At 37.0% G+C, this 19,544-nt stretch overlaps 4 protein-coding genes across 4 annotated transcripts in view; 2 read left to right on the plus strand and 2 right to left on the minus strand.

The window, feature by feature from the left end:
* The window catches only part of myo15aa (myosin XVAa), a 38,678-nt gene extending 35,259 nt beyond the window's left edge, over positions 1-3,419 (minus strand). Inside the window, exon 1 of the mRNA XM_057347170.1 lies at positions 3,401-3,419. Within this exon, the coding sequence (XP_057203153.1) occupies positions 3,401-3,406 (6 nt within the window). The 5' untranslated portion in view covers positions 3,407-3,419. The remainder of the gene's footprint in view (positions 1-3,400) is intronic.
* Positions 3,420-7,603: 4,184 nt separating this feature from the next.
* On the minus strand, positions 7,604-11,427 carry drg2 (developmentally regulated GTP binding protein 2). The gene is made up of 13 exons (XM_057345745.1): positions 11,306-11,427; positions 10,955-11,054; positions 10,704-10,864; positions 10,542-10,631; positions 10,385-10,445; positions 10,201-10,291; positions 10,053-10,125; positions 9,854-9,944; positions 9,680-9,777; positions 9,435-9,600; positions 8,765-8,823; positions 8,580-8,633; positions 7,604-8,495 (listed from the first exon to the last, which is right to left on the minus strand). Exons 2-13 carry the CDS (start codon positions 11,016-11,018, stop codon positions 8,409-8,411), a joined length of 1,095 nt encoding a protein of 364 aa, XP_057201728.1. The 5' UTR covers positions 11,019-11,054; positions 11,306-11,427; the 3' UTR covers positions 7,604-8,408.
* Positions 11,428-11,443: 16 nt separating this feature from the next.
* Positions 11,444-13,765, plus strand: gfer (growth factor, augmenter of liver regeneration (ERV1 homolog, S. cerevisiae)). Its single transcript, XM_057345746.1, has 3 exons — positions 11,444-11,821; positions 12,232-12,440; positions 12,926-13,765. The coding sequence occupies exons 1-3, from the start codon at positions 11,609-11,611 to the stop codon at positions 13,086-13,088; spliced, it is 585 nt and encodes a 194-aa protein (XP_057201729.1). The 5' UTR covers positions 11,444-11,608; the 3' UTR covers positions 13,089-13,765.
* A 107-nt stretch (positions 13,766-13,872) lies between these two features.
* syngr3a (synaptogyrin 3a) lies at positions 13,873-19,495 on the plus strand. Its single transcript, XM_057346147.1, has 4 exons — positions 13,873-14,082; positions 15,172-15,406; positions 15,738-15,883; positions 17,846-19,495. The coding sequence occupies exons 1-4, from the start codon at positions 13,930-13,932 to the stop codon at positions 18,047-18,049; spliced, it is 738 nt and encodes a 245-aa protein (XP_057202130.1). The 5' UTR covers positions 13,873-13,929; the 3' UTR covers positions 18,050-19,495.
* Positions 19,496-19,544: the final 49 nt, after the last annotated feature.

The following is a 19,544-nucleotide window of genomic DNA, read 5'->3' on the forward strand; positions in this document are numbered from 1 at the left end:
ATTTTTCTGACCCTGAAGGGAGAAACCCTTCATAACTGAAGAGGCTCCTTTCAGATTGATTTCCTTCATTTTACCTAGCTGAATTTGTGGTTTCTTTTGCTCAGGTTTGAATCCTGAAACAGCTTTGGATGCAGCCTTAATGTTAGCATGCTTACCAGTTTTTGGATCAGCAGCTGGTTTACCTGCGGTTTTCATTGCCATTGCTTTAGATGCTCCCTTCAGAGCAGCTTTTCCTTTCCCCCGTTTACCCCCATCATCCTCACTCTGTACATCCTCTTCATCCAGCGCCTCGCTGTCATCGACCTCGCTCTTCTCCGCCTCGGAGGCTTCCTCAGATTCACTTGGAACTGCTTGCTTGCCTTTTCCCTTTCCTTTCTTCGGATCTTCTTTCCCTTTGCCTTTAGCAGGCTCTTTACCTCCTTTCCCTGCTTTCTTATCATCTTTCCCACCCTTTGTTTCTTCTTTTGTCTCCGGTGCCTTTCCTTTGTCACCTTTCTTTGGTGCAGCTTTATCTCCTTTCTTTGGTGGCATTTCTTCCTTCTGCAAAATTCATGCTAATGCATGTCACTGAATAAAAAATGGATGATTAGTGACGAACGACTTCAACAGTAAAACAAATGTTCCATGTAAAAATCATGTTCAAAACAGCATGTGCGCCCAGATAAAGTGCAAAAATAAATAGATCTCTTATATCACAATGTCTTGTATCATTTAGTCTCTTGATTGTAAGCCAGAAGCATTTCCAAAAAAAAAGCCAAAAGGTTGATTCTTTTGTGTAGGACTCTACCTTACATGTGTCATTCCTCTCATTATCTTATTCCTCTCAAACGTCCAACAGGTGCTTGTCCTTGGCTGTAGTGCTACTTTTGGCAAGAGATTTGTATCAGACAAAAGGCTTTTTGTCCACTATAGCTGGCATCCATGAATATCCGCATATCAGCTCCAGTTAGTTTTTTCTTCAGTGAGTTTTGCAGGTAGAGTCAATGAAGAGCTCCAGACGCATATGTCTGCAAATATGTGTGGGTTCCCCGTGATGGTTGCAAAGGGCACCTTAAATGTATCAACTAGACTGACTTAGAGTAACATTATCGCTGTGGCTCATTCCTGTATAAATAATGCATGTTGGCTGAGCTGTTACTAAACTGTGTCTGAGAACATTTCCAAAAACCACTAAAATATGGTAATGATCCTGCATGAAGAGGAATCTCTTCTCCATAACAATTGAGGTGGGTTAAATGCCTGATGACATTATACGGAATTAGATTTTTCTTTTGCCAAACAAACATTTTTGTCTGGTTTCGCTTGAACCGTCACTTGCGGCAGTGATATTTTGATTCAGTGCAAAAACACTGCATGCAAAACCACATAGCAAATATTGAACATAAACAGAAATAAAGCTAATTTTGTGTGCTAATGTAATAAAATACTAGTTGAAAGTGAAATGTGTTGTTTGATAGATACAGAATGTATGCACAAGTTTAGTCTAAATCCTTTACAAAGTAAATACAGACAGATTTTTAACCTTTGCTTGTAAATGTCAAGTCTCATCTAAAACAAACAATAATACTTCATTTTTATGAAGTAAGTTTGACTTAAAAGATTTGAAAAAAATTACCATACCATACCACCATACTGGTGTCTACATACAATATTATCATGATACCTTTCCAGTATGTCAACTTTTAGAAAAGTTCAATAGTTATCATTGACATTCACACACATGTATATGCCGTATATTAAGACAAGAGGTCACTGTTGACCACTTAATAATCCAAGAGTTCATGACTCTAGTAGGAATAAATTCTTAATGGCTTTTCTGTATTCAGTTCACTGAGAAATAATGAAATATTAATCGGAAAAGCTCTAAATATAGAGTGAGCCTACTCATTGTTAACCTCAGATATTTACCCTCACAGACATAAATGTACAATAAATACCAGGCAAGTATGTTATAATTACATTGAATAGATTATTATGCTGTTGTCAACTGTAAAAAAGATCAATAATGAAATTATGGGCTAGCCTCTGGAGTTCACCATCATTCAGCTATCATGTTTGTCACAAGAACTTAAGAGATGCTACACCTTGTTTATATTGTCGATTCCATTTGCAATACTCATCAGATATGTCTGTGCATGCATAAAGCGTGGGAAATGTCCTATTGGGCAATTAAACTGTGCTGAAATAGTGGGATTATAACACCTAGTCCTATTAAGCGAATCTGTAAAAACAGCTTCTTAACCGTCAACATTATTATGATCATAAAATAAAAATAAATCATCATTATAACAAGTTGGTTTGTCCTGTTTCATTCCAACACTACATGACACGCTTGTCCAAAATAACTTTTCAGCATTTTTATGTCTTCACTTACTGCTGAATTTAACCAAATATTACAAGGGGTAAACCAGGCAAAGACACATACTGTAGCTGTGAAGACACATAGCTTAGCCACCCGACCAGACGTAACGTATACCAAAACCTTAATCGAACCTGTTTAAATCTAAGCCTAGCTATAGACCAAGTGCTGTATAGGGTTACAATCAAGTGGCTCGGGGAGGACTGGATTCAATTTCAAATGGTCTTGAAATAGTTAGAAGTGTGTTATATGTAATTGTCCAAATCATAAATGTCACATAAATGTTTCCCACATGAAATATAAAATACAGTCCATAGCTTTTCATTTGTGTTTAATATGAAGGTTGAAGTTGCGTAATGCAAAACAATAAAGTTACATCACACTAGTTTAAATCAAAGTGCAATGGTGTCATGCATACCTCAAGGAAACAGTGTTGATAAGTTTTATGATTCTCCTAATGTTTGTCAATGGCAGCAATAAATAAATAATGAGGGAAACCCTCAACAGGGCACCTGGGGTCTGTAGAGCCGAGGTCAAATGAATGAACTTTGCCCTATATGGCTAAAAATGAACATATTATACTAATAATTTAACTTATATTGAATACAACAGAAGATAAAGGATGTTGGTAACCAAACAAGAAAAAAAACAATTGACTTTTTTGGTTTGGTTTTGTGTCCGTACAATAAAAGAGAATAGGTACCATTATTCGGTTACAAACATTCTTCAAAATATCTTCTATTGTGTTCTACAGAAGAAAGTCATACTAGTATGAAATGGTGGGTAAATGATAACAGAATTGTAATTGTAGAGTGAACTATAACTTTAAAAGAACTAAACAACATTCTGGCATTTTTAACATGACCAAAGCCACACATTAAACTGACACATACAAATATATTTTCAAACAAATGTAGGTTTTACCTGGTAAAATATGCCAAAAAACATATTTACAATCAAAGTTTTTGTAAACATTTTTATAAAAGCATATATAAGGAATAACACCCCCCAAATGAAAAAAAACTGTCATGGTTTACTCACCCTCATATTGTTCCTGACATAAATGATTTCCTAGCGTTTGTGGAACACAAATGATGTTTTCTACAATTTGACAACCTCAGCATACCCAAATCATCTTCCAAAAATTCATTTTTTTCACGGATTAAGGACACACAGCTCTCATATGATGTAATGATGTAACATAAAATAAGATTTCCTTCCAACCCATCAGTTCACTGATGGACCAACACACATTTCAAAAAAAGCTCACTGCATGCAGGCAAACATTCAACAGATGTGAAATAAAAGCATTAGTAGTTTGACTTTCATCTTATAATCAACATGTCTCTATCTATGATACGAACAATGCATCACACCCCACATACGCTGATAAGATAAAAGACAAATACGTTTTTGTTATTCTGAAAACACAAGCCTGTCTCTGGTTGCTAAACAAACAAACTGCATCACATTCAGAATTAAAAACCTGTATCCCACAACTCACACAATGACACGCAACTTTAATGGTTGCCCTGTTACTTACTAGAATATGGACAATTTGAAATGTCAATGGTCTGGATTAAACTCTTGAGTTTACGAATGCAAATAAACAAACCGCGTTTTCTTAAAAAAAACGTTTGCGTACTACCCGCGTATAAAATTGCGCATTTATTAACACGTTCTGGTGATGTTCGCAAATTATTAAAGGGACAATTCACCCAAAAATAAACATTCTTTCACCATTTAGCCTACTATCCTTTGAGTTCTAAATCTGTGTACATTACTTTTCTGATGAACAAGAGAAAGATATTTGGCCACCATTGACATATTTGCTTTGTAATGTTTTTGTTCTGTTGAACACAAACGAAGATAATTTAAAGAATGTGGGTATAACCAAACAGTTCATCTGGGGCGCTTTTGACTACCATTGTGATTTTTCCTACCATGGTCAGCGCGTGGCCAAAAACAGTTTGGTTAAAAGCAATTGTCCAAATATATTTCTCTGTGTTCAACCAAACATAGACATTTATACAGGTTTGGAACAACTAGAGAATGAGTAACTCGTGACAGAATTTTCTTTTTTGAGTGAACTATCCCTTACGTGCAATACTAGTTGTTCAGCAGGGGGCAGCAAAGCTCTTTAGATCGAATAATGTAAGCGCTACGCATTTTACATGTGAAAGTCGTAGCAATAATTAGGCCTAATATTACAAATAATCTCTTGCTTCGTGTTTTTAATACCCATAAAAGCATCTGCTAATGTGTAAATGTGTACAAACGTCACCACCTGTAGCCTAATATCTAAAACGTGTGTACTTTGATATCATTGTAAGCTGTTCTGATTTCATGAGGTACTTTTATGTGAATAGTAAAAAGTCACATGACCTCAGCCGGTTTGTCTCACTGAACAGTCTGGAAAATAATGTAATGAAAGGTTCATTGTGGAAGCAAACATGTAGACTGAAAGATTCAAAACATCAAATGTCAAAAAGCGCCATATAAGCAATAAGGCAAAGCTATTATAAATGTAACGGCAATTCCACAATTATCTGTTAAATTGTTACTTTACTGTCATCTTTTGAGTCTTACCGACCAATTTACAGAGACTCTCTGGTTTCTCATTGGCTACAGTTGGTGAAGAAAGCTCACACTTTCACTAATATTTTAAAGTGCTTATTCAAAAAAAGAGCATCTTGTTTTTTAATTTGGCTATTAAGAAAAATGTCCCTGGCTGAAAAAAACACTGAGATTAAATGAACAAAATTGGCTTTTGTGCAAAAAAAGTGCAACCGTTTACCTTGTCAACCCTCATTGCATAAAGAAAGCAGTAGTCAAAACATTATTATAACAAGTCATCACTTCAAGCAAATAACACATCCCAATGAAGCTCTTAAACCCAAAGCACACGAGCCCTGTAGCCAAACACACCCCCACACACTGAACCATATGGTCCCAGCATCAAGTGTCACATCCACAAGCGTAGCTCATTGGCACCGCACTCTTACCGTTATCTTTCCATCCAAACTCATTCAAAACAACTCCAGCGATCCTCAAGTTATTCCAAAACAGTTTCTTGCCATCCTGCTCATCATTTTAGCACTTTCAAAAGTAGGCCAATTACACAAGAGCCATCGGGTCTGAAGTGGAACAGCCTTCCAACAGCTTGACAATTCCCCACTCCTCACTTGCCTGTCGGGTTGTACAGCCCGATTACCTCAGCATACATATTTAATGTCTTCTATTATGCTAGTTTTCTGTAATGAATAGAGTAGGCAGCTCTAGGTTTTCAGACAGTAACAGCCCACATCTTGCTTGCGAGTAAAAAAAGTGCCTCTGAGTCATGGTCAACACACAGCAGACTTTTAACTTGTGTGCTAAACGCTTCTGCAATCATGGACAGAAGACCTCACCCTTTATCATGGGTGTTTTCAAGCTATTGCCTTCACAAGAAGAGAAATCTTTGTGCTGGACTCACTAAACCCGGTTTCACAGACAGCGTTGAAAAAATATGTCAGTTCTGTTGTTTTGTCTTAAATATCCTAATATAACAAAGGAGATAGTCCTGGCTTAAGCTAAGCCTTCTATCAATCAAAACACACCGACATGTCAGTTTCTGTCATTTCAACCTCTCCATGAAAGTATTAGGAGCTATGTACAGGTGCTGGTCATATAATTAGAATATCATCAAAAAGTTGATTTATTTCAGTAATTCCATTCAAAAAGTGAAACTTGTATATTATATTCATTCATTACACACAGACTGATATATTTCAAATGTTTATTTCTTTTAATTTGATGATTATAACTGACAACTAATGAAAATCCCAAATTCAGTATGTCAGAAAATTAGAATATTACTTAAGACCAATACAAAGAAAGGATTTTTAGAAATCTTGGCCACCTGAAAGGTATGAACATGAAAAGTATGAGCATGTACAGCACTCAATACTTAGTTGGGGCTCCTTTTGCCTGAATTACTGCAGCAATGCGGCGTGGCATGGAGTCGATCAGTCTGTGGCACTGCTCAGGTGTTATGAGAGCCCAGGTTGCTTCTACCAGGAAAGCCGTATACCAGTAAGTTTTAGAGCACTTCATGCTTCCTGCTGCTGACCAACTTTATGGAGATGCAGATTTCATTTTCCAACAGGACTTGGCACCTGCACACAGTGCCAAAGCTACCAGTACCTGGTTTAAGGACCATGGTATCCCTGTTCTTAATTGGCCAGCAAACTCGCCTGACCTTAACCCCATAGAAAATCTATGGGGTATTGTGAAGAGGAAGATGCCATATGCCAGACCCAACAATGCAGAAGAGCTGAAGGCCACTATCAGAGCAACCTGGGCTCTCATAACACCTGAGCAGTGCCACAGACTGATCGACTCCATGCCACGCCGCATTGCTGCAGTAATTCAGGCAAAAGGAGCCCCAACTAAGTATTGAGTGCTGTACATGCTCATACTTTTCATGTTCATACCTTTCAGTTGGCCAAGATTTCTAAAAATCCTTTCTTTGTTGTATTGGTCTTAAGTAATATTCTAATTTTCTAAGATACTGAATTTGGGATTTTCATTAGTTGTCAGTTATAATCATCAAATTAAAAGAAATAAACATTTGAAATATATCAGTCTGTGTGTAATGAATGAATATAATATACAAGATTCACTTTTTGAATGGAATTACTGAAATAAATCAACTTTTTGATGATATTCTAATTATATGACCAGCACATATATGCCAGTGGTTATCTGTGGTAAAATATTACAATGTTTCCACATGTCATTAAATGTGTTTTGTACTATTTATATTATCATTTTAACTATGAACAGTATAAGAGAAAAATGAACACACCTTGAGAAACTTGTACAATGAGTATATCCTCCAACTCCTAGGGCCACGGCTGAACTTCTCTAGCTGTTTAAAGACAAGTGATCTTGTGTGCGCTTCTGGTAAAAGTGAACTTTGAACTTTTTGACACGACGTCAGTAAAGATGGTTTTAGGGGCTTGTAAACGCTGAACAATCTAGGGTCAGGGGCAAGTTTCATCCATTTATTATTTTACCGTTGATGTTTTGTCTTCACTTTGATGGTCTTAAACATTTTCAAGGTTTTTAGAACTTAAATTAACCAATAAATACAATGGGATGCAAGCATTTGCAAACACTAGTTAAATTTTTTTTTTCTTTACTTAAGATTTTTTCCAATGAGAATAAGCCATGTCAACATTTGGGTACCCAAATCAGGGAGACCCGCAATCGCGTTCTGGGGTTGGGTCCGGGGGTTCTCGGGGCTGTTCGCGAATGCATTCCTGACTCCGTCGGTCCGTTTGCAACTGCATTCCGGGGGGTTCCCCTGTCTTTTCGCGATTGAGTTCCGGGACTGTCATGGGAGAAATAACCGAAATACGAGACAGGAGGGTGGTGGAAAATGGATGTGTAAATCAGGAGACTCACGGCTAAAACAGGAGTGTTGACAGGTATGCAGTATTGATGAGTAAAAAGAAAGCTTAATTAACTTCTTTGTTAATCTTCCTTTAATTTAGTAACAACAATTGGCACTGACTCCTTGGCAGGAACAGGTCACCCAAAAATGATTAACCGGAGAAACTGGCCCTTTAAACTTCCTGAAACATTCTTATCCCAGCATGACTTAATGTTCCAGAGATCATACGGTGACATACGCAAGGGAAGTCTGACCTTTTGTACAAAGGTGTTAACAGAGTCAATGTCACAGATTTTCAATTCAAAATGTTCAATGTGCTCTCAAATTATGGGACCCCCATTCCCCAAATGTTCAATCCAATTAATTAATAAAGAAAGCTTTATTTCATTGTACGAATACTAGTAATCAATAATCCGAACGTTATTTATTTGAATGAGTATTACCAGACAGATTATTTTCATAAAACAAAATAAAGAATTTGTAGTCTTGAGCAGTCTTGACTTTTTCAAGTCTTGAAAAAGTTGTAGTTGTAGTAACAGGGAAATGTTCTGTTACGCGCGTGTAAAACATTCTGTTGATGCTGTAGAAGATTCTTTAGAGGACTAGATTTTATTTCTTTACAATCTGAATGACATCCTCATGTTCCATGATGTGTGTAAGTCCTACTCTCTGAGGACTATATTTTGTGCTTGTTCCCTGTGATCCAAAATGAAAAAAGGGTTTTAGAAACACTGTGCAATGAACAACAGCAATACAAAATGTTTTCCCTTTAGATCTTACCCAGACGAGTGCGTACTTGAACTGGCTCGCTAATGTCCTGTGGATTCTGTGGCACTGGAAGAAACATGAACTACAGTCATGAATCTGATACATGCTTGTGATGCTTTCACTATATTATGATTCTTATCTATTTTAACAGTTTTTTTGTGAGGCTTAAATTCAGGAATTGCAAATTGTAGACTTACCACATGTTCAACTGATGCTCCTCGTCTCATGATTATAGGGTCACCAAAATCTGGTCGTTCTACACAACAATAAAAAATAGGAAAAACTAGAAAAATGCTTGCTTATTTAATACAAAATATTATATTTTAATAATATATTAATATAAATATTAATCACTAGTAGTACTTTTAGTGCGTACGGTATTTAACAGAGTTTATGGTTACAGACTTTACAGCATTTATGGTTAATAAACTTTAAGTTTAAAAAAGTAACATTTAAAGGCGGGGTGTCCGATTACCGAATTACGCTTGTTTAGACGAAGTCAGGCCGAGTACCAAAACAACCTTGTAGCCAATCAGCAGTAAGGTGCAATGTGCACAGGACGGACATAAGTCGAGCTGAGCGCTGACGAAAGCGAAAGATGGGGGTAGGGGTGTGTTTGTTTTGGTGATTTGAACATCAACAACGGCTAAGAGAAATCGGACACCCTGCCTTTAAGAGAATAGCCCAAATGATAAAGACATGTGGTAAAAATCTTTATAAAAAGCATAGTGTGAAAGGAAAAATAACGGGATATAAGAATAAATTATCGGTCTTGCTGTTAAAAGAATGTCTTGCATGAAAAAACGTTTGCCAAAAACAGAACAGTGCATCACTCGCAACTGATTAAAAATGGAAAAAGAAACACACCTCCTCTTTTCTTGGTATATATGCAGATCAGAGACAGATATTCCCATAACTGCTCCAGGAGGTAATCTAGATTCAGTTTCATGCCACAGCTGATGACCACACTGTTAGCTCTACGAGCAAGACGATCCACTTCCTCTATAGAAATCTGGTCCACTTTGTTATACACCTGCAAAATCACAATATAAGTGTCAAATTGACAAATTGTGATGTTTCAAACTGTACCTTGAATTAAAATGTTTACTCACATATAAACAAGGCATGTACACTCTGTTGCCCACAATGACATCAATAAAATCATCAGGGGTGCTGTCCTCTCTAAACAAAACCTCGGCGTTGAATATTTCTGAAGTCAGGTTAAGGCCAATTTCAACTCTTTTCACATTTCATTTGTAAGTTGACAAAATGTTACTAAAGGATACTGTATTCATGAAGAATAAGCTGAACAAGTTTCTCAGAGCAATGTGTGAGTGGAACCGTTGAATTGTAGGATAGTCCACCACCTTTTTTAGGCTGCAAATAAAGTTTTTGTTTAATTAGAAACAGACATTGTTTGAAGTGTGTAAGCAGTGTTTAAATGTAAACACATTTAGTATATCTGTTTAGAATAGCACCACATACCTTAAAGTAGATATTTGGTTTGGGCCGGTTGAGTCTGATGCCAACAGTCTCCAGCTCTTTTTCTAGAAGCTCCCTGAGAAAAAGAACAGGGAAGTTAAAAGAAAGTCAGGGGGAGTCTGCATTCTGAAGACAGTAAGCTACAGCTGACCTCTGAACCTCTCCTTTGGTTGCATCCAACATCATGATGACCACATCTGCAGTTCTGGCCACAGCAATGACCTGTCTGCCCCTACCCTTGCCTAAAAGAAAAGCAATTAAGAGACAAGAACTAATTTAGCATGAACAGTTAGACATACAAATCCACATTCCTTATAAAAATAAAATGAACGTACCTTGTGCTGCCCCTTCAATGATACCAGGCAAATCTAGCAGCTGTATGTTGGCACCTTTGTACTAAAATTGTAAAGCAAATAAAGCCAAACTCTCAATCTTTCATGTCAGAAATGACAATAATGAACTTTAAAAAAGAATTCAAAATAACACACACACCTCAATGACACCTGGAATGCAAGTCAGCGTGGTAAATTCATACGAAGCCGCTTCACTTTCTGTTGATGTCATTAAACTGAGGAAAGTAGACTACAAAAATATCATCCATTAGAGCTTGTCTGAAACATTGAATTATGTTGTGCATGTAGATAACACCGTTACCTTGCCAACTGAGGGAAATCCGATTAGAGCCACTCGAGCATCACCAGATTTCATAACATCAAAGCCTTCTCCTTTGGCACCTGCTGACTTTGAGGGTTCTAAAAGCTGAGCTCTGTACTTGGCTAGCTTTGCTTTCAATAAACCCAGATGGTATTCAGTTGCTGCAAAACAAGTTCATAAATGATCAGGAGTCCCATGCGGAGCAGTAAACACAATATAAAAGTGCACCATGCTGGAATCACGAGACATACCTTTATTCTTCTGGGTTCGAGAGATTTCTCTCTCTATTTCTGCTATCTTGTCTAAGATCCCCATTGTCAATGAAATGTGATGTGTTCCCTAATGTAACGCCTGTGAAAAGTGAAGTAACACAAAATAATGTCAGTCGAGCTGCACAGACCATCCACTCTCTTGTTACGTTGTCAGTAACAGGCTAAGCTAGGCTAGCAGACACTTGGAAAACTTATCCCTTAACACTATTGCGGACTAATCTGTCAAACAAACATCATCACAAAAACATAGACTTGATGAAGTATTGAATTTATAAACTATGATGTTGTCACTCGTGTCTTGAAAGAAAGAAAGAAATGTTGTATAATTACAGTTTTGGGCAGCCCGAACTGTGCAGCATGTACTGCTGGTGACATCACCATCCGATCCGGCGGCACACAGTGCTGCACAGAATCTACTCCGCCGAGAAACAAATTCCTGTACGTTTGGTTCCTACGATGTAAACGTGAATGATAACTAAAAATAATGCGATGAGTAATGCATTTTCAAAGACTCTTATGTCAAGATTGAATAGATAATTGACACATAATGACACAAGACCGACTAATGTTCACCAAACGTTGAAATTACGCTTCGCAGCTCATCGTGCGCGAGTGGAAACCATAGGTGGAAACATGGCAGCGCCTACAGAGTCGCAATCGTCCACACGTAACCCCGCTAGTATGGAGGGTTTCTTGTTCCCTGTGTCTGGACGATCACCCGAGGACAGCAAGGGTAAAGACCAGACCGCTGTCGGTGAACGGACAAAGAAACCGTGCAGAGCGTGTACAGACTTTAAATCATGGATGAAAACTCAACATAAACAGACGTCTGCAGTCTCTGTGCAGGTGAAGACACCTCTGATTAGACACCTGTACCTATATTAAATGTTACTTTACTATTTATGATTTCATCGTACGAATCTGTATATGGGTCTGTATTTGTTGACAATAAACCATGAATAACATAGATTAAATGTCAAAGAAACAACCCCAGTCAACTTGAGGACTTTTAAAGAAATACTAACATTTACCATGGTTTTACTACTAGTCTCTATAGAAAGTGTGTGTCTATTCGTGTGAGGCGGAAAAACTTCATAAAAAATATGGTAAAAAATATAAATATAGCCTAAGCTTTAGCATATTTGTTTGTATCATATGTATTAGGTAAAATAGGGACCCACTACATTTTTACTACAAACACGTCCCTTTAATTAGTCTATATGTGTGTAAATAATCTCTTGTGATATATTGAACAGGAAACCAGATCAGCAGAGACTGAAAACCCAGTAGAATGTCCTCTGGATAGAGAAGAGTTGGGCAAGAGCTCATGGTCTGTTCTTCACAGTATGGCGGCTTACTATCCAGATGACCCATCCACATCACATCAACAGGACATGAGCCAGTTCATCAACCTATTTTCAAAGTTCTTCCCTTGTGAAGAATGTGCAGAAGACTTGAGATCAAGGTTGTGATCATTTTTTTTTGTTTCATGTTTGTTGTTTGCCTCAGTGTTAAAGGTCCAGTGTGTATTTTTTGGAGGACCTATTGACAGAAATGCAATATAATATACATAACTGACTTCAGAGGTGTATAAAGACCTAACATAATGAAGCGTTATGTTTTTTTATTTTCACGTTAAAATTAGCTATTTCTATCTACATACACTGCGGTTCCACTGGAATTCACCATGTTGTTTCTACAGTAGCCCTAAACGGACAAACTGCTCAAAAGAGCGTGTTTCATAAATACGTTATCTCCTTCTGCAAAGATGCGAAAACGTGACGACTTCTTAGTCCTGTGTCATAGTAGTGCTTTGAAAATGAGGGGTGGAGTGAGCCGTTGGTTGCAATTCGCAACCTCACCACTAGATCCCGCTAAATGTCATACACTGGACCTTTAACATCATCTTTGCTATAGGACATAATGTTTAATGATATTCTTTCTCATCAGATTGAAAACAGATCAGCCAGACACTAGCAACCGGCACAACTTGTCACAATGGCTGTGTCGCCTACATAATGGCATCAACGTCCGGTTAGGCAAGCCGGAGTTCGACTGCAGCCGGGTGGATGAGCGATGGAGAGATGGTTGGAAGGATGGCTCTTGTGATTGACAACCTTGTACGCTTAAACACAAGCCTAATTCAATCACATATCCATCTTTTAGTAAAAATGGGTGAAAGTGTGCGTAAAGAGTTCACCCAAAAATGAAAATTCTGTCATTATTGACTCACCCTCATGTCATTTTACATCTGCATGACTTTCTTTCTTCTGCAGAACACAAAAGAAGATTATCTAACAATGCAGGTACCCATTCACTTCTATTGTACAAACACAAAACCAAAGTCAATGGGTACCGCCGTTGTTTGGTTACCAACATTCTTCTAAATATCTTCTTTAGTGCTCCGCAGAGAAAAGAAAGTCATACAGGTTTGAAATTATGAGAGTGTGAGTAAATAATGTCAGAATTTTCATTTTTGGGTGTACTATCACTTTAAAAGAGAATCGTAATGGCAACAAATGTCAGAATTTTCTTTGGAACAAAAGTTGCTACAAATGTCTATATGATATTTTAACTAAGCATCAAGTTTGTCTGCAAGATTGTGGTTTAAACAGTTCAACTCTGTCAGTGAATAGAAAATGTGAGTCTCAGGGGAGCCGAACTGTGTAAAATGATTTGTGTAAAAAAATAGTCTTTATTTGTTTAGAGGTATCAATAAAGTATATGTGATATGAAATATATCACCAAATGAATGAGTCATTTTCTTTTACCCCCTAAATAAAAAAGAAATCTAGCCTACAAATCTAAACTGCTTCTGTGCTATTTGAAGTACTGGTCCCCCACGCAGCTGAGGATATGATGTAGTCGGTAGATGTTGCTGTTGAGACAATGTAATACACAGCATCACAGAGGTATTGCGCACGCCTCTGACAGGCAGTGGGGTGTGAGTGTGTATGCGACTACCTCGACCCACAGCCCATAGCCCGAATAACATTAGGAGGAAAATGGACGGAGTGGGTTCATTTGGCGCTGGCAGAGCCGGGGCTGCGTTCGACCCTATTGCCTTTATTCAACAGCCGCAGACCATCCTGAGAATATTATCATGGGTAAGAGCTTTGACATCTATTTAAATGATCATCTCGACCAAAAGCAGACAGTGTCTGTCATCAATTTAAGAAATCATTCTAATGGCTTACGCATTGTCCAATTAAAAAGGTCATTGCAGAATATTGCGCTTATAAAAGGTCTAATGTTCGCTATTAGGCGGAATGCTTATTTGTTAAACCCTAAGCTATTATTTTTTCGTTTTGGTTAAAAAATTGACGTATTGATATAGTGTCGCGTTTGACTCTTAGGACGAGCTCACTCGTGTGATTCTTCTATAGGCTACAAAAATAACGTAAATGTATGGATATGCAAACGTTTTTCTTGCGTTTTGCGAAATGCCGTTTCGTGGATTTATGGGTTAATTAGTTTCTGTAAGCATATACACCCTAACCTGTTCGTTTGTTTCATATTATAAACATCACGAGACATTGCATATTTCATTTTTTCCCACAATGATGCAATTAAATGAGTGATGTTGATGTCATGGATGATGCGCGAACGTTAACTATTATGCAATAACGTTTTTCATTAAGAGCATCATTCGTAGTTTGTCTCAAAACCAAGTGAGCTGTCTATCTAGACAGCATTCTCGAAGATCATGGGCTTAAAGGGTGGTCAACAGTGTTGTCTAGATAGACAGACTCGTATTGAGACAGTCATCGACTGCTTCTGTATGACCGGTTCCTCGATTTTGATTGGTTGTTACATTACTACACTCATACACTGTTACTTCCATTTGCTTTTATTTGCATCAGACAAAATGCATCACGTGGGCCATAGCTGAAACAGTCTACGGCTATATTATTATCATGTCAAATGTTTTTATTTATTCTATATATTTCAAATGCACAAACAGCAAAATGACTTGGTTTGGCCTATATTAAGTATTACAGTAAACATTTCCTATGCACAGTACATTAGTGTCCATCATGTCTTGCATTTTGTTTGTTATAAAGTGGCTCTTATATCTGTATAATTGTCTCATTTTTCATTATGAGAATCACAGTTAATGGCATGACTTGGCAAGTCATTAAAAAATAACAAACACACAAAAACACAATAACAACATGGTCTTCACTTCACTGCAGATCTTCTCAATAGTGGTGTTTGGATCCATAATAAATGAAGGCTATGTCAACCACGGCAGTGAGAGGCTCTATTGTGTTTTCAACAAAAACAACAATGCCTGCAACTATGGGACCACAATAGGGCTTATAGCCTTTTTAGCCTGTATTTTCTTCATTATCCTTGACATGAAGTTCCAGCAGATCAGCAGTATTAAAGACAGGAAGAAAGCAGTCATGCTGGACATTGGATTTTCAGGTAAATAATACAAGAGAAGCCCAAAACTGATTAAAATCTTGTACATGCTATTTCTAAGTTATCAATAGTTGATGAGGTTTAGCAGCGCACCATGATTTCCATAGAAGTACCGTATTGCCTTTAGGCTCATAATACAATTTTGTATACTTCTGTTAATACAATGGCAGGAAAATGATGGAGTTGCCATATAATTTCAGGGTGCATATAGAACTAAGGTAATTTTTAAACAGAGGAAAGTCTAGCATCCAGTGTAATATACTAATTAGTGTAATGTGTTTTGTCAATATTATTCAAATTCTTATTGGTGAATATAAATTTGTCATGATTACAGGTTTCTGGGCTTTTTTGTGGTTTGTTGGTTTCTGTTTCTTGGCCAACCAATGGCAGCGCACCACACCAGATATGCTTCCCTTAAACCAGGGAGCGGATGCCGCCAGGGCTGCTATAACCTTTTCCTTCTTCTCCATCTTTACCTGGGTAAAAACACAAACATGGCACCTCAACATAAATACAATTACTAAGCAAGATATGGCAGAACATCAGTACATTGTCAGTTGTTACATTATGACCTATCTAATTGACATGAGCTTGCTCTACATACCGCCTTCAGCCCGCTGGGGATTTGGGAACATATAATAAAAGCACTTCCCTTTCTTTGGCTGTGAGAAAAGTGTTAGTGGTTTGTGCAGATGTGGAAAATATTAGGTTCTTTCCTACAGTTACAAAACAGAGTAAAAGTGAAATGTGTCTGTAGTAACGGTTACTCATTTGTAGTTACAATATTTGTTACAAATTCTTTTTTACATAAATATTTATGAATGTTAAATAGATGGAATATAATCAAGAACTTTCAATTATTATGATGATAAGAGACCAGGCCCTATCTACACTGAAAAAACGTATTATGTGCCTTTTTATGTGATTAATTGTCGTAATAGTTATGTGATTTTATAAAAAGAAATTATTAAAATATACTTAATTGAATTATGTTCCTTTTTAACCAAAAAATTGAGTTAAAATAACGTAAAAATCATGGGAATAAAATATACTAATTTTGGTTGTTAAGATTTTAATTATTTAGTTTGAGTGATTATAATTGAACAAATTATTAAGTAAATCCAACTCAATTTTATTATGTTAAACCCATTTAAAATGGTAAAATTAAGTTTACTTATTTATTTTGTGTTGACTACATAAATAATTTTTGTAGATATAACTACCTTGGCAGTTGATCTGTAGTTCCCAGCATGCTTTGCCTCTGACTGCATTAAGAGATTGTCCAGATTAACTGTCATTTTAAGTGTTTTTCAGTAAAAAGAAAGACTTGTTCGTATTTTGTGTTGATTTATCTTTGAGATTTAGGAGAGTTTTGGTATTATTTTTAAGTTTGGGTTAAGCGGTTAACATTGTTCAGAGGAGCGGTGCTTGTGCCTAGGCTGAAGGAGGCACAATATTAATCATGAAGTGTGTTATTGAGCAGTATCTGTGCTAATGCTACAGAGACTACCAGTCACATCTCATTTGACCATCTATGTTGTAAAAAATAGTATATTTCAATATGAAATTAAGTGGACCGTGAAGTTTGAGTCAGACGTGTTTTAGTTCAACGTTATCTTTTTTTTGTTTACTTTAAATAATATTTACCCAATATTTTAACAAATACTTAATATATTGTAAGTAGAATTTATAGTAGAACTTTATTCTGGTTAGTAAGTTGTACTTGAATTACAGCAGCACATTTTACTTAAACAATATTTGTGCAAATTGTTATGAGGATTTTATTAAGTAAATTCTACAAGTTATTTTTTTCAAAGCATGAACTGAAAGGCTTGTATCTTTAAAATCACTCGCTGAGGTAAACATTTTAAACAATCTGACATCAACTGTACTGTAAATTTTGTTTCTTATGCTCAAATTGCCCTCAAAATGATGAAGTTAGCGTTTGATGATTGGCTGTTTTTACTGGAAGGCGGGACTTCTGTCACTAGAGCAGCCATATTGAACATTGCGTAATGCGTTTCTTCCCATTCATAGAATATAAGTCTGATATCTTGTGGATATGGATAATCTTTGGTATAGACAATTTTGCAACATGTAAACAACACAGGCCCAGAAGCACCTCCTGTTTTTTATGATAATAATAATTCCTCACATTTACATAGCGCTTTTCTGGGTACTCAAAGCGCTTAACATTGAAGGGGTGAATCTCATCATCCACCACCAATGTGCAGCATCCACCTGGATGATGCGACGGCAGCCAAATTGTGCCAGAATGCCCACCACACACCAGCTTTTTCCACAAATATTATTAAAATGTTTGTTTAACATTTTGATTCGGTTGTAAATGCACTACTGTTTATACTTTGTGCAGTCTTAAAAAATAAAACAGAAAGTGCTTCTGGACCAGTGTTGTTAAATACTTTTTGCTTTGTATTTCAGGCTGGCTTGACCGCAAGAGCAGTGCAGAAGTACATGCTTGGAACCGACATGAATCTCTTCACCACAGAACACGTTGACGGCAACCCACCCATCCAGCCCTACCCCACCGGCCCGATCACCGAGCCCAACGACACATACCAGAGCCCACCCTTCACTGAAAACCTGGATTCCACCGCCCCAACCTACCAGGTGCCAATTTACTAGAGCGGTGCCAAGCCGAGTCCATGTGCAACGTCAGAATCAGTGTAGATGGTTGGCACTGGTCAAACTGAAGTGGTGTGACAATGTTCATACTGTAGGTAGTACTGTTCTGTGAACTTCTGTACAAGAATATGTTGATTGTGATTTCACTTTTGTTTGGAATGTTACATGTTCATTTATCAGGTGGAATTAAACTGATTGAGGGGTATGAGTTTTAGTGTTGTTCAAGTATCGTAAAGGAAAACAGTATGTTTGCATGTTATACTTAGAGAGATATAAAGTGCCATGCAACACAAATAATAACATATATTTAGTTTCCAGGCGGTTGGGTACTGAGTAAAATATAAGTGGAATCAATCACCTAAAGCAAGTTCTGCTTATAATTCCTTAAAATGTTCTCCAACTAAAGCTGCCAAAACCGTCTGACTTAAGTGAGGTGTCTCCTTAGCGGTTTGAGTTCTGTTGTATATACGTGTGTCTAATGGGTATCTTGGTGTATAAAAATGATAAACATGTTGAATCAGTGTTTGATTTATTAATGGCACTAAATGTGTTTTGTCTAGGCGTCAAGCCTGTATACAGGCAGATTCTTTTGGGGTGGATTTTTGTAGCTTAGGACGTGTGAAAACTTCCGAGCATAAAACTAACAAGGTTAAATGTGTCCCACAAAAAAATGTTCTTTTAAAGTCACCAATATCAATGTATGTGTTGTCATTATGATATCGATAAACACAGATCTAATCAAACGTTTAATGATGTGATCAGCAGGTAAAATAAATCTTTTATAAGTAAACAAAGTTTGACAATACCAAATTCGGTAAGTATTAAAACGAAGTATGTCATTTAAAATATATACGCCTTTGGTCTGCAAAATGATGTGGTTGGGACCCTATGAAACCCTTCAACCAGTTTGGTTGTTTTAAAAGAAAAACGCTGTTTGGTGACCATCACCAGTGCTTTGTCCGATATGTGGTTGAATTTGGTAACGTTTCTGTATTCAGAGATAGGGCAAAATACACAAAATGATAGTGATTGTACTTCAATATATGTAAATGGAGTATGTTTGTTAAAGTGGTCAGGGTCTTGTGTTTCCTGTTCTTAACACTGCACGCCTATGAAAAGGCCTCGTGGACCAACAGAGAAATCGAGGCATGTTTTGCCGGTTCAAAATTTGCACCCCTAAAGAAGCATTAGAGATGGGGAACAAGTTGAAATTAAAAGCTTAATGCTTTATATAGTTATGAAGGACAAAGTGCAAAGTTTGCACCAGTAAAAATGCTTTCGAGGCCTTGTCCATGACTCTTTTTAAACGCATCATAAATTTGACCAATATAACCCATTCTGTGAGTGAAAGTTGTACACGAACGAATTTGTTGTTGTCAATCAAATTGTCTTCAGACTGCAGTTGTCAAACATTATGAAAATAAAGAGACATGTTTTTCATGAGTGGATCACTGTAATCTGGATCTTGAATGATTTTGTCATACATCAACATAGT

This window comes from Triplophysa rosa, linkage group LG11 (assembly GCF_024868665.1).
Source record: "Triplophysa rosa linkage group LG11, Trosa_1v2, whole genome shotgun sequence".
Taxonomy (NCBI): Eukaryota; Metazoa; Chordata; class Actinopteri; order Cypriniformes; family Nemacheilidae; genus Triplophysa; species Triplophysa rosa.